We start from the raw sequence: 14,984 nt of genomic DNA on the forward strand, positions 1-14,984 counted from the left end.
TGTCATTATTACTTGTAATTATTGGATAGTTAAAAAATACACCTGAGTTTCCTTTGATATATATTTGGTAAAACTTTTTGAAATCTTAACACACAGATACAATAAACAAATTGGTTAGTGGGACTTAACACTTGCTTGATGTTTGCCGTCCAACTCATCGTGTTTTTAAGTTTTATTCAGGAGCCCAACTAACCCAGCGATATTATTACAAATAATATTACAGTCTATAATATTATTACACGTATTTGACCATTTATCCACGGGAAATACTTTTTGCTATTTTGGCATTTTTACGGGACAAATTTGTTAAATTAAACATTTACGAGAAGAGAATTTGCTTTGACTCATGGTAGAAAATAAACTGCATGCTGATAATTAAGATCACACATTCCCTTAAAAGGTGGCACATTTTATTTCCTTTTCAGTTTTCAAAGCAAGCATCACTCGTATTATTACAGCAGGTGAACAGAGGATATTATAATAAAAAACAGTAAAGGTTTTTTTCTGAGTCTCAGGAACAACTTGTGTCACATCTCACTTCTGCCTACTATGACATTCACCATTGTAACAGTAGTTCCAGGGTGCAAGAAAAATCTGTAGATGTAACAGATGGAACAGTATAATGAGACACAAATGACTGAAACAATGCACACACCTGAACACAAACAGTATATTTACAAGTAACAGCAGCAACATATAACATAAGCAATCATTTGAAAGAAGTCAGACTGCAAAAGTGCAAATGAGAACACTGCTAAGTTTGAACACTGAAAAGTGCTTCCAGTGTGTGAATGTGAACATCAAGAGGAAGATGCAAATGTCCAAACACTGGCATAACACTTTAGAAGCATGTAAACTGTGCTGAAACAGTTGATCGCGATGCAATAAGTGGAGATTGTACAATATATACACATGATTCAGATAATTAGAAACAAATATGTATATGTATGAAAAGGCATTTTTGTGCGTTAACCATCAAAGAAAATACAATTCATTTAGTGTTATGTCCATCCCGCATAGCTAGTATCTCTTAAACTGAAATCTGTGTGGTTTTGTATTTATCAGTAGACTTGAATGTGTGTCAATACATTCCTCAAACATCTGTTAAACATGGGCAAGCACTTTTGATTTGATGTAAAATTATTGTATAGATTGTAAGATATTTTATTCCATGAAAGTAACTGCTTTGTGCCGATGTCATAACAGGTTCAAGTACAGGGATGGATGAATGCATTTTCTTTGTTGTAATGGTCTGATGCAAAATGTACAGTAGAACACAAGTGACCACCTGAGTTTCTTTATCCAACTGCTGTAAATGGTACTATAAACAGTAGCAGACATTCTGGCTTTACCCTGTAATAAACTCATAAAAAACAAGAGGTTAGGCTGTGTTCTTTTAGAGTAGTATATAGCAATACTTTGTTAAGGCTGGGCAGTGCTAGACTTCACATACATCTCATATCAACAATGTAGTTGATATAGACAACTCCAGTGAACCAAACTCTCCTTTGTTACTTATTTATCAGCTCAAATGCTGCTGAATTAAAAAAAACAATCAAAAACAAACACAAGCATCCGCTTCTCTCAGGGGACGCTGTGTCACACTTGAGACAAAATATGTGTTCTCCTCTACATGCTTAAATACATTTATGTAAAATAGGCAGCACCTCCTCCATGTTTTTATTGTCCACCTAAAGCAACATGTTTCCCTAACCCTCAGTAGCAAGGCACATCAGACAGGCACACAGGACAGCAAGCAAGTCAGTCTTTCTTTTTTTTTTTTTTTTTGGGTCAACCTACCGAGGCTCAAAAACCGGCTTTTCAGGCTTGACCTCAATACATAAACCCCCCCCCCAAAGCCTGCAACCTTTAAACACTGGGGGTAGCTGAGGACCTGGGACTTAACACTGAACATATGTTGATCCTCTTATATGGCAATATGCGTGCAGTTGGCCCTGGGAATGTCAACAAATATTAAGTACAAGTAATTCAGTTAAGTTTGACCCGTGTTTAAATAGGACTACAGGGGATTCTGACTATTTTTTAAGCATTTTGTGACGAGGCAACCTTAAAAAAACACTCAATGTAATTTTTTAAAAGTGCTCTAAAACATATATTAAAGACTAAAATCGTGTGTGTTAAAACACTGAGTCGGCTTTATCTAAACACAAAACACTTGTATCATTTGTGAGTTACAAAATATAACTCCTTATAATATCTATATGCTTGGACCCTCTTCTCTTTCTTCCTCTCTCAGGGCTTCTCTGGAGGAAGAGCCACCATGGGAACCTTTTCTGTCGGGGACATGGGTGAAGGTTCTTTGTTCTCTGGCAGGCCGACCACCATAGCTTCAGGGTCCAGAGATGTTGCGGGTTTTGAAGCGAATCCCTGAGCGATGTCATCAAAGGTCCTTCCTTTGGTCTCAGGCACTCGCAGGTAGGTGAATATGAAGAACACAATGAGAAGCACCATGAAGATGATGAAGACATAAGGACCACACAGTTCCTGAGAGAAGAAGAGAAGGATATTTGTGAGTGATGAAAACTTCATACTGCTTCTACTTCTGAAGATTTTATTGAGAATGTCTTCATACCTCGAGTTTAGGGAAACCAAGCCCCACCAGGAAGTTAGCAGTCCAGTTTGAGAAACCAGAGATGGCCATTGCAGCAGGTCGGGGCCCCTGGGAGAAAAGCTCAGCCACAATGAACCATGGGATGGGACCTGGACCCATCTCAAAACTGGCAACAAAGCCAAACACAGCCACTATGGCCAAGTAGCTCAGAGAGGGTGTTGTCTTCTGCTCAGAGAGAAAAACAAAAGATTAAGGATGTAATGAGGCAGAAATGGGGACACTTTTTATTCTGATAAAAAAAAAAACTTGCAGGCCGAGACAAATCATTCAACCATGACTCACCACCAAAGAAAGCGAGATGGTCATGAGGAGGGCAGATATAGCCATTCCAGCCAGGCCAATCAGGTGCAACGTCCTTCGGCCTGCCCGTTCCACCAGGAATAGCTGGAGTCCAAACAACAAAAGATGTATTAATAATCACATAATTTAAAAAAGCTGCCTTGTAATGAGACACAGAAACAAGCATTCAGTCACTTACAGAGACGACAGTAAACACAGTGTTGACAACTCCAGCTCCTATGGTGGCGTAGATGGGTTGAGTAACACCAGCAGTGTCAAAAATACCTGTAGAGTAGTAAAAGACCTGAAAAGGGAGAAAATTAGAGGTTACTTGTGAAAGAAATAAGTTTAATATGACATTACAATGACCCAGAGTAAATGATTCTTTTGCTGCTTTGAGGCAAAACAACAAGCTTTTAACCGAAAACTCACTGCTATTGACTTTAATCGCTAATGCTAACATGTTAGCAAACAGTTGCTAGTTTACAAATTCAGCAGGCAAACAGCAACATTAGCATTTATTTTGGGTTGTGTTTATGTCTGGCTAGTTTATCTAAGTCCAATATTTACTCTATTTCTTTTCTGCTTCGTTCGCCACCAATTCCTAACAGAATTATGACAGAAATAACTCTTGCAGCTCAATGCGCCACTGTGTTTGCTCGCTAATAACTAGTTTCTGTGTTTGCTAACTACTAACTAAGTTTGTCTGTCTTTTGTTTAGTTTCGGTTTGGTGGTGTTCAGTTGATTTTCAGAGCGTTTTAGCTAGCTTAAACATTTTGTAAATGTGTAACTGTCGCAAATCGAAGAGATGAGAGAAAATTAGAACAGTTCTCTATTTTTGTTTTAGGTTGTTGGCCATGGAAACATAACAGCTACCTCAAAGAAGCTAACTTGCGCCGTAATGTAAAAAATGTGATGCAGCTTTAACCCTTTGAAATAATTACACAGAGGAAACGTCCAGAAGTTGCTTTATGTACGAGCTGCTGTGGTGTTTGTTGGTATTGCTCATGAATGTTAATGTCTCTGGTTCAATCGATAGTGCAGCCTTTAGCGGCAGGCAGCAGCAGCTTAACTGTGATTGTCAGGTCAGACGCAGCAACAGCTTACACATTTAGTCAGCCGGGTTACATGACCTCATTAACCAAACACCTATTAAATACCACTGTGTTGTGTCTTTCCATTGACCCTCCGTGGCCTAATTTATTCCACTCAATCTCACACTGCCTGAAGCGATGATGAAGCTCTTGTGGTGTGTTGTCACAAACATTTGTATCCTTGCAGTGAATGCTCCTTTAAAGATTTACGAGATGCCACGTTTGAAGATTGCCCAATCACTTCATGTTGGCTGACACTTGTTAATTACATTGCAAACACTCTGTTTTTTAATACAGTATATTATGATGTGAACTCACAGCGTTGATGCCAGACAGCTGCTGAGAGAGCTGCAGGATGATGGCGATAATGATGGGCTGACGATAGTTTGGAGAGCGGAAGAGTTCAGCGATGGTCACTTTCTTTTCCATGGCCATCTTCATCCCTTCCTCCTTCATCTCTTGAATGTCATCACTCACATCCTCACAGCCGCGCAGACGCACCAGTGCTACAGGGGGAAGACAGGATTGATAAATAGAGAAGAGAGGGTAAGAACATAAATGATGTAAATATTATGTAACAAAAAGCTTGATGGGACGTTTTTGATTTAGTCACCTTAAGAATTGATGTTGTATGTCTTGTTGATATAATGTAAACTGTTTTAAAGCTAACCTTTTCTTGCCTCTTCCTCCTGGTTGAGGACGATGAGCAGGTAGCGGGGGCTTTCAGGGCAGAAGGGCAGCATGATGGTCTGCACTATGGCAGGCAGGATGGTGAGAGCGAGCAGCAGAGGCCACAGACTGTCTGAGCCCAGCAGAGACTCCAGACCGAAGATCTAAAACCCACAGAGAGCAACTCATTAAATATAGTTCTGATTGTCTTCTTTTTGTTGACAAACACAACCGCAGAGGTGCACATTAGTAAGGGCAGTTTATCTCTAAAAAAAAGTCCTACAGCTCGTCTCCTGTAAACCTTTTTATCATTTATCAGAAATGTATGAGGTCGTTTCTGCTTCCATTTATTTTTCAAAACGGAAGCCCTAAATGGTCAAGGGTCCATACATTTTATAAACTACATTTTTTTTTTTTTAAAGGCTTTTTATGCCTTTAATGGAGAGATAGGACAGTGGATAGAGTCGGAAATCAGGGAGAGAAAGTAGGGAACGACATACGGGAAAGAAGCCACAGGTGGGATGTGAACCCGGGCTGCCCGCTTTGAGATGACAACCTCCATACATGGGGCGCGCGCACTAACCACTGCACCACCAGCGCCCCATACACTACATTTTCTTGAAGTAATTTCTGGTTGTTTTATCGAGATCACAAATGATTCTTTTATCAACCAAGTATTCCCATAATAATGGGATCATGAGGATTTAAAAAAACAAAAAAATTGGTTGGTCATTGTGATAGCCTATTTCTATGTTGTATTTTTGTGATTTTGCAACTCTAGGGGTATGAGATAAATAAGTCGAAAAGCTTCAGAAGACAACTGAAAATTGTTAACACAAACATGGAGTAGATAAAATGTATGGATGCACCTGTATGATCATTAATATGACTTTAATCTATAAACACCTAGATGAGGAGAAGATTTGAGTACTTGAGTACTCCACAGATTCTGCTCCACTGTATACCAAAAGCACCAATAATATAATCAATGCAAAATAAAAAACATACACCAGATCTCAATATCGTACCTGTGCCACCAGGATGCCAATAACTACACCCAGCTGATGCAGGGTGCCGAAGGCTCCTCTGACGGCTGTGGGGGTGATCTCGCCAACGTACATGGGGGTCAGGCCGGTGCACAGACCGCAGAACACGCCGATGATCAACCGACCAACAATGATGACCTCAAAAGATTGACTCACAACCGACAGTCCCATCAGACTTCCGCCAATGATAGCCAGGATGTTAACCAGCAGCATGGACTTACGCCTGGAGAGGAGAGGCAAGGAAAGGTTAGTGAAAGGAAAGAACCATAAAAACATTTGTTTGGATAGTTTGCTGAGGGGAATGAGCAGTGCAGCAAAATATTTATTTTACCAATTAACCTGCAGATTATTTTTAATAATGTTAAAATAGTGCCCACCATAACTTCCTAGATTCTTAGGTGGCATCAACATATTGTTTTGTCCAAAGTCAAAGTTTTTCATTTGTAGCAATAAACAATCAAACCAACAAACAAATGAATGAATGAATAAATAGATACATTTGCATACCATCTTTTCGAGTCTGAACCCTCTGAATGTTTGTCATTCTTGATGATAAATGTCTGACATGATTTATCTTATTTCCAAAGTTACTGAAACATGTTCAGTCTTTGACTAATCAGTAGTAAACCAAATAAAGAACGTAATCTCACATTCTGATAAGAGAATTTGTTTAATAATCCTTCAAAGAACTTGGTTAAATTAATGTCTGCTATCATACATTAAAACATTTAACTTTACCACGGTATCTAATTTTCCAATGTTTTTACCTGCCAAATTTGGTGACCATGGCTCCAACGGAGAAAGACCCGATCATTCCTCCCACACTAAAGATTGCAACAGCAAAACTCCACACCATGGTGTTTGTTCCTGGGCTGAAAGGTTCCCCGTACCGCTCCATGGACACATTCTGGAAAAACCTCCGTAGTTTCTGTAAAACCAAAGATGAGAGTGGTAAAGAGTTTAAAAAGTTGTATGTGGTTTATGACAAAAGTAAATCATCTAAGGTGTAGTACTGTAGTTGCTACAGAGCTTTTCCTTCGTGTGTTTTGGGGAATTCCTGACACAGCCACTTGGGGGCAGTATAGTTATTAGCACTTAGGTGTTCACAAAAAATACTACAGAAAAACTGTCATGTCAGGCAATTAACTAAGATTCAGGGTCATTTTAATAACAAGCCACAGAACTACAAATGATTGATGCTGAAATAAATCTCAACACAGCGATCACGATAAGAACATTATTATAATTATCAGAAAATGACAGAAGATGTGGTTTTGCAACTCTTATTAATCCAGGATGTATGCCCACTCCTTTAAAGCTTTTCCAAAGTCATTGAGCAATGAAACATTAAACATCAGTAACTGTTAAGCTGTGTGGCCATCATGTTGCAAACACACACACACCCATTCACACACGTGCATGCAAACACACCTGCTCTGGTGCATTGATGACCCCGGTGTTGTAGCCAAACTGCAGCGAGCCAATGACTGCAGTGGATACACAGTAGAGCAGGTAAGCTGTCAACTTCTTCTTTGGCTGTTTGGAGACAAAAACACAGATGATTTTGGTGAATTCAAACAATGAGTGGGATGGGGTTTATATACAATCATGCCCTCAGTGTGTGTGCTGAATGTGGCCTGTTCCTGGCTCTACAAAGCTCCTGTTGTTTATAGTGACACTGGTAACTCCACACAATGAGCCTTTCTACATCTGCCCTCCCTCCTTGTTTTCAGCTCTCTGCACCACTGCTGTGAGGGAGCTAGGTGTTACAACACCGCTCTGGCTCCGCGATTTGCAGCTCTGAGGTATTTCTCAGTTAAGGAGCTAAAGACACACTGAGAGAATAAGACTGAATCCTATTGTGAGCGTTTTTTCCCTGCTGGTCTGAGAATTAAAGTTGGCTTATCTCATAATAACAAGCTAATACAGTGGACATTAATCTGTTACACGCAGGGCCTGCAGGAGGGGAGAAACTTACAATATGTGAAAGTATCCAACCAGGCAAACCGGAAGTGAGAAATTGATTTAAATGAGTTTATATGTTCCAGTAAACCAAGTGTAGGCTTCTTGCCAAAAATGGAAATCCCCAATCAAAGTTTCACTTTTTTGGCAGCTAACCCAGTGACTACGTCACTTTTAAATTCACTGTCAAACATAAACTTTCTAAGAAGTTTAGTAAAGATAATTATTTGTATGCAGAGTCCAATGGTCAAAGTCTTATATTGAAAAAGGGCTCATTAATGAAGGGTAATCCATTTTAATCGTCCATATTAATCCTTGTGTTTTTTGTTTTTTTAAATCTGCCCCTGTTTGAAGCCTGACTCCGCTATTCAACTCTAGTGAAACACTCAAACACTGAATAAATATGTTTAGGTGGGGTGCCGGGGGTTCGTAGCGACATCTGCAATGAGGTTGCTCAGAGACCTAGGAATCAGAGGTCAGATCCTGAAGGCAGCAACCAAAGCTATGTCGGAGGAAGCAGAGAGAAGCAGCCAGTGGCTGTGGATGAAGAGGCAGGACTCCTGCTGGGCCCCAAGGTAGCAGTCCAGGTTGACACAGAGGGGGGTGTTTCTGGGACGCCAGAATTCACTGTTGAGCCCTCCTGAGACGTCGTGGGCTTATCAACGAAACGTTGAGGAAGGAGGGTGCCCACTTGAAAACCCCTCGATGTCTACATTCTCCAGCTAGGTACACTTTTATTAGGTGCTTGCACATAAGGGATTTTCTACATCTTGTCCTGTGTTTCTGAAATCTTTAATATGATATCACATTAAAGTCAAAACAAAGACAAGAACAATGAGATGTCTAAGTTTACATTGTTTCACTATCTGCACAGATTAAAGGACCAACCCCTCAAACATTAAACATCATGAAACAGAAACTCTGCCCCCACTATAATCATTATTTTAGAATCACAGGCAAGTTCAAAATGATCAGATCTCCAGAATCAAACGATTTCTTCTTTCCTCCTTTAACACCCTAAGGTCCTTTATTTTCTTTTAAAAGTGTGTTTTAAGTGCCCGGTATCTACGGCGGCTCCTATTTGGTTCCATTAAGTGACAATATAAATAATTACAGGGGTCAGAACGAGGTAGTGATAACTACTTTAAATACACGATAATAGAATATTTTGTCACAAAGAGATAGTGATAATCAGTTGTAATCAGGCCACAGTTTGTTTGTAAGAAGGACATCATGGCCCTGTCCTATATAGTAAGGAGTTGAACATACTGATGTCACAGTCACGTGAACGGACTGACACATTGACGCAGGAAGCGCTGCAAACTTTGTTAAAGTGATAATGAAGAGGAAATACAAAGCTCTGGTAATCGAAGAAGACAGAGAGACATTAGAATATGGAAAGAAGGGATCCAACCATCTAGACTGGGTTCACGTTAACATATTGAATCTGTTATTGAAAGATAGTCCCATGACTGCCACATTTGTATTAAATCCCAAGAACGCGTCATATAGTGGAACCTGAGGTCGTCTGGGGTGTGGCACATTTGTACTCGAGGAGATTTGAGTAAGGTTGTGACTATAGCAATGTTTAATCCACCTCTTGCTACAATGCTCACTCTAATAAGGGAGGGTGCGGCTGAATGAGAAGCATCATGTGAATCCACAGACAAGAAATCATTATGGTACATTTGTGTTTGTTTTGTTCTTGTCTAGCAGCCAGTCAAGCAAATAATGTGGCTCAATATACTAACTTAAGGTGATTCATATTAGTGTTGGTATTATGGTATTATACAACTTATAATCACTCTCAACGCTAAATGTTACTGATAAATCTTTAGAAATATAAAAGTAACGCACAGACTTGCCACTCAAACTTTTTAAGCTGAGTTTTAATTGCTCAAACAATATGGACATTCAAGCAAACACAAATCAACGTAATTATAAAACTCTGTCTGCTCGTTAGGTTAATGTGATCTGACTGATAGCTCCAGAACAGCTACTAAAAGAACCGTGTGGTGCATTTGTTACTGCTGTTTCCTGATTGAATTTAAACCTCTCCATCTACTCTCTTCATCTGCTGATTTGCTGTGTGGTTCCAAACAACTTGCAGTTTCTGTATTTCTAGAGGGACACATCCCTTTTCTTTAACACTTAACTTCCATATTTACGTCACGCCGCATCTCTCTCTCAGTTTTAAGACATTCTTGCCTCCATACTTTTCCTGCCTCCCTCTGGACAACAACAAACAAATATCTTTTGGAGTATGGGCTGATATTAAATATGACTTGGTGTGTTGTTGCATTAACACAGCTTTTGGACATTAAGAAATCACTCAGCAAACTCAGGAACAGCTTGCAGTGTGTTTCAAAAGACAACCCACAGGAAAGGGTTTCAAAAGCATGTGGCAGGAGGCAAATGTTCAGTCACTCCAGATATCAAATACATAATCAAATTCACAATTTGACTAATTATACTCCCATTGTAGCCTGTTATCACTAGCAGTGTGTCCCTTTTCTCTGGACTGTTTATGTGCTTTAAGACATACTATCTTTGCTTCACCGTCTTCCTTCATTGTGTTGCTATTTCCTTATCCCTCCTATCTGCGCGGAACACAAATAAAAAGAAAGAATGAAAAGAAAGTACAACACGCTCAAGTTCAAACTTGCCATCAAATAGTCTTGTCTCCCACTCTGCCTCTGTTAGTCATGTCCTGAAGTGCTTAACTCCCAGAACCAACCCCTGCTCTTGCCAGATAGGAAAAATACAGAATTGCCGCACTGACTAGTAAATAACACACTCTCATTCATTTGGAGGTGTTCAGCACAAGACGGAAGCTCTACATAAAAGAAGCACTTTCAAAAGAGTAACACTGTTTCCTCAGGAAACAGTTGGCATTATGACAGACAGAAACACAGCAGGGTCATATGTGAAGGGTTTGAGGGTTGAAATTAGTTTCAAAAAGTACACTTCTAAAACAGCAGTGAGAGAAGTAAGTAATATTTATATTTACCTTCTCATCCTCCATTCGCTCCATCCTAGCTGCTCGAAAGAAGATTTAGCAAATATTCAGAAGAAACTTGAAGGGAACTTCAGATCTGAAGCCTCTCAGACTGAGCGGTCTGTTAGTCCTTAATGAGACACACCTATGTGGGGGAAAGGCAGCAGGACAACCTGAAATAACAATAAACACATGAACAATAAGTGTTTTTTTTTTTGAAGTATAAAAGTTGATGCATCTTCAGCATCAGAACAGGATCCTGTAGATTATAATAATACCCTGACTCTACAAGTCATACTGAGAAAGACTAAAAATCCTACAGACCTGAACTCCGATGTTGTAGAGCACTGTAACAGCTGAAGCACTTTCCTGAACTCACTGCATTCAACAGGACTCGGTGCCCAAAATGACAGCAAACCCCTCCCTCTGCTTCCGTATTCACCCTCCTCTTCTGCTCTCTCCAATTATACATTTTAAAGAAAATAGTGATGCAACTCCCTTTTTTCACCAAATTACTGTCGCTGTACTCATTTTTGTTTGTTCCTCAAAACAAAGCACGCAATAGCCTCTGAATTGGCTAAAGAGACTCAAATAACGCAGAAATGTCCCCCATGGGGGATCAATAAAGTTTATCTTCATCTTTATCTTTATCTTTATAACCCACAATGCGCGACGTACAGGTGATGCTGTTGACAAACTGGACTTTTAACATGCTAAAGTAAAGTCACCTTTTATTTCAATGATATGACAATAAAAGTTTGAAATTGAATTAGACACATCGAGTTAACGTTTGGGGAAAATTGTTTAAAGGAAACAAACAGCGGAAGTTAATGGTGCATAGTATTCATCATTAACTGAATACATTGAATACAAATAAATGTTTGTTTACCGTTATGTGCGAAGTGTGCCAGTCTATGTGTACCCAGTAAACCAGTCTAATCCTCCCTTGTTGGTGACATACATAGCCTATTAAGTCCCAATTCCTATCTCCGTTTTTTTATAATAACTGATACAACTTCACTGGCACGTCTCAGAGCCTCTACTTCTCTATTACACATGTTTGGAAGCTCCCCTGTGCGTAAAAAGACGCACGTCAAACCTCCCATCCGGCCGAGTCACTTCGGGTTCTGTCGTCTGGTGTCGTAATGTGTGTGGCAGCGGCGCATGCGTATTTCCGCTCAGCTGAAGCAGGGGGACGTGCCCGGGCGGGCGTACAGTACGGACCAGAGATGAAGAACAAACGGTTCGGGTGAAAGGAGTCTCTGTGCTGCTGCTGGCCCGTCGGCCGGCCACCGGGGGCGCGAGAACAAAAGGCAATGTGCACGTAGCTCAGATACAAAGCCTGGTCATGCAGAAATCATGAGACCGGCTCAGTGGGTGGCAAACAAATGGAGAGCCCTCCTAATTCTTCATCAACTATGTCTAATCTTCACAGCCCACATAAATCCAGGTCAGGAATTTGACAGGTTTTCCAGAAATACGAGAGGCCCTGCAGGCTCATTTTTAAATCCCCTACAGAGCAGCTTGAGATGCTGCTTTGTTTTGATTCAGCATTTTTTTTTACATTTTTAATGTTTTTGATTGACAGGTGTCAGGAAGCCAGGTACTCCAGTTTAAGCTTGGACAAGTTAGCATTTAAAGTTGAATAGAATCTTTTTCTCTGCTTTAGTCATTTTATCATTTTCTTTTTTTTTCTTGAAAAATTTTTTTCTGTTAAGAAAAAATATTTTCAGATTGGAAAGCCTGTTCGTACCATATAGATTATATGTATAGATTATATGTACATGTTCCTTTTTTCCTTTTTTTGTATATCTACCTATTCAACCTTATTATGGGTGTTGATATTTACTCATCTGAATCAATGACTAAAAACTGGGATTTTTGACTCGGTTGTACCTGATGCTTGGGGCCAACACTTTTAGGTTGTTTTCTAGTTAAATCAAACAGTTAAACTGTAATCCTGAAGTCACAGTGAATACGAACATAAATACATCTGTTTAAGATCTGAGCATAAACATTCTGACATTAAAACTAGGTGAACAATTGTTAATTTACTACTTTAACTATAGAATCATATTTGCTGATCATCTAAATAAAGTGGGTTTTAAACTGTATCTGACCTCATATGAAATGTGGTCATGACAGGAAAAGAGTCACCCTGATACATCAATGTTTAGTCACTGCATTAAAACATTTCGTTAGAGGTGTCCAGCTCCTTCCCTTTCTGTGCGTAAGAATCTCATTTGCAGTGGCGGTTCCACACCACTTTTACTGATGGGGCCAAACTGGGGCCAGTTGTTTTGTCAGAGGGTAACATTAAACCCAGGTGAAAAATAGACAAAGATGATCGCTTTTAAAAAAAACAACATTATGACAAATAAAAGCGCACATCATTAAATACCACAACATAAAATACCATGATTGATATTTGTTTCAGTAGCAGTATTTAATACTAGATTGTGAGTCAAATACTGTGTATGTGTTATGAGGGGGGCTTTTCCTTTTGGAGGGGTGGCCACAGGGGGGACTAAGCTCAGTGTTACAGGGGCACTGGCCCCTGTTGGCCCCTCCCTAGAACTGCCATGCTCATTTGGTAATCAGATAATTCATTGAGACACGACATGAGAGACGAGCACTTACGTAAATCTAAAAAAAAAAAGAGGAACTAACTGAGAGATGGGATTCAGGTTCAGTGCTTACGACACTCTTCAGTCGTCACAAGGAACTTCCTACATCTCTGCCCCATCATCCAATCTGGATCTTTTGAGCTGTCTCCAAGGAAACTGATCCTGCAGGATCCCCTCTGGTGACCTGGACTGCTTGAGCTTCTCAAATTATTAGACATCTGCAAACATAGATACACAAAGAAAGATACACAGAAGGAAGGGGGGGGGGGTGAAGTAAGGTATGCACTCACTCTTTCTCCATCTCCTTCACTTTGTTACGTACAACAAACCACTTCCTGTCGTGGACCAGAATATGTGCATGTGTGTATGTAGTGGACTGTTGCCAATAAGAAAATACACATGCTTAAATCGAAAAATGTCAGTCACTCAATATATATGTTAATTTAACTCTCTCTTACTGCAGGCTGGTAGCTTCCTATAGGATTTAGTCAACAAGGAGCGTCTTCCTCTTGTTTATTTTGACCATAGTAGTACACAAACAATGTTTTATATATATATATATATACCTGACTTGCAAAAAAACATTTATTTGAAAAACAATTCTGTTTCCACTCTTCACTAAATCTATTTAATTACCGATAGGTCTGGCTTGTACTACATTGAACACAACATTCAGATCCGAATTTCCCTCTGGGATCAATAAAGTATTTGTGATTCTGAAAATCATTTAAGTCATGTTTAAAAATCCAAAATGTTTCTTTTTTAAGTTTAAACACATCTCTGTTACGTTCAGATTTTAACAAACGTGTCTAACATGAGTTCTCGTTTGCGTTTCTACATCTAAAATCAAATGTTTTGGTGGTATTCGAGTGGTTTAGGGTCAACATGGTGGTAATGTAGTCCTCCTGAAGCTCTAATGGGTGATGGAGATCTGTGAGAGAGGGACGATGCATCGTTATGAGTTTTCAGCAGTTTGATTCTTCTAAATGTGGCGCAGCAGTACCATCTTGTGTTTAGTGTTTGCCACTGACTCATGTTGACACTAGACCTGAAAGAGAAAACTCTGAACATGGCATACTCAATTTTCATGTGGTCACAAACTAATCAAAGTTGTTTAATGCGATTTTTAACTCTCTTGAAGTTCCATATTATTCAACTTTTTATTTAGCCACAGCTGAGACAGACTGTAAATAACAAGCAGAGCCTGGGAAGGATTTGACGTGATCCTCGAATGAACGCAGATAATGAGAACACACCCTCTCTGGCAAGTCTGGACAGACTGAAAGAGGAGAAGGATATGGTTACATGATAATAATCACATAGAGGTTATCATTGTGCAATGAAGATGGATGTGCCAATGTTTGGCCATCATACAAACTGTAACACCACGCAACTCAATAAATCAAGACTTCCTGTCTCTTATAATGACCTTCAAGGTTAAAGTTGCATTCTGAAGCAATTTTGAAATATGCAACAAGAAACAAGCCCAAACTCCAGGTCAATATTTATGGAATGTGTCATACTGATACTGTATGTAAGAATTATATAGATAGACATGAATAAAAGAACATGTATTAGACAAATGTTTTTTGAATTGGTTTAAGGAAACACTGATATGCTACACCTTTAAGGACAGTGCTACGAGTACAAATTAATTCAGATGTTTATGAAACAGA

The 14,984-nt window shown here is 39.5% G+C and overlaps 1 protein-coding gene across 1 annotated transcript; it reads right to left on the reverse strand.

Moving 5' to 3' along the window:
• Positions 1 to 393: 393 nt before the first annotated feature.
• Positions 394 to 11,161, reverse strand: slc2a3b (solute carrier family 2 member 3b). Its single transcript, XM_061049268.1, has 11 exons — positions 11,006 to 11,161; positions 10,694 to 10,854; positions 7,153 to 7,257; positions 6,489 to 6,649; positions 5,704 to 5,944; positions 4,677 to 4,839; positions 4,325 to 4,512; positions 3,111 to 3,215; positions 2,915 to 3,016; positions 2,594 to 2,797; positions 394 to 2,505 (listed from the first exon to the last, which is right to left on the reverse strand). Exons 2-11 carry the CDS (start codon positions 10,715 to 10,717, stop codon positions 2,254 to 2,256), a joined length of 1,545 nt encoding a protein of 514 aa, XP_060905251.1. The 5' UTR covers positions 10,718 to 10,854; positions 11,006 to 11,161; the 3' UTR covers positions 394 to 2,253.
• Between the last annotated feature and the right edge of the window lie 3,823 nt (positions 11,162 to 14,984).

The sequence above is a fragment of the Labrus mixtus genome, chromosome 11 (genome assembly GCF_963584025.1).
Source record: "Labrus mixtus chromosome 11, fLabMix1.1, whole genome shotgun sequence".
NCBI classification, from domain to species: domain Eukaryota; kingdom Metazoa; phylum Chordata; class Actinopteri; order Labriformes; family Labridae; genus Labrus; species Labrus mixtus.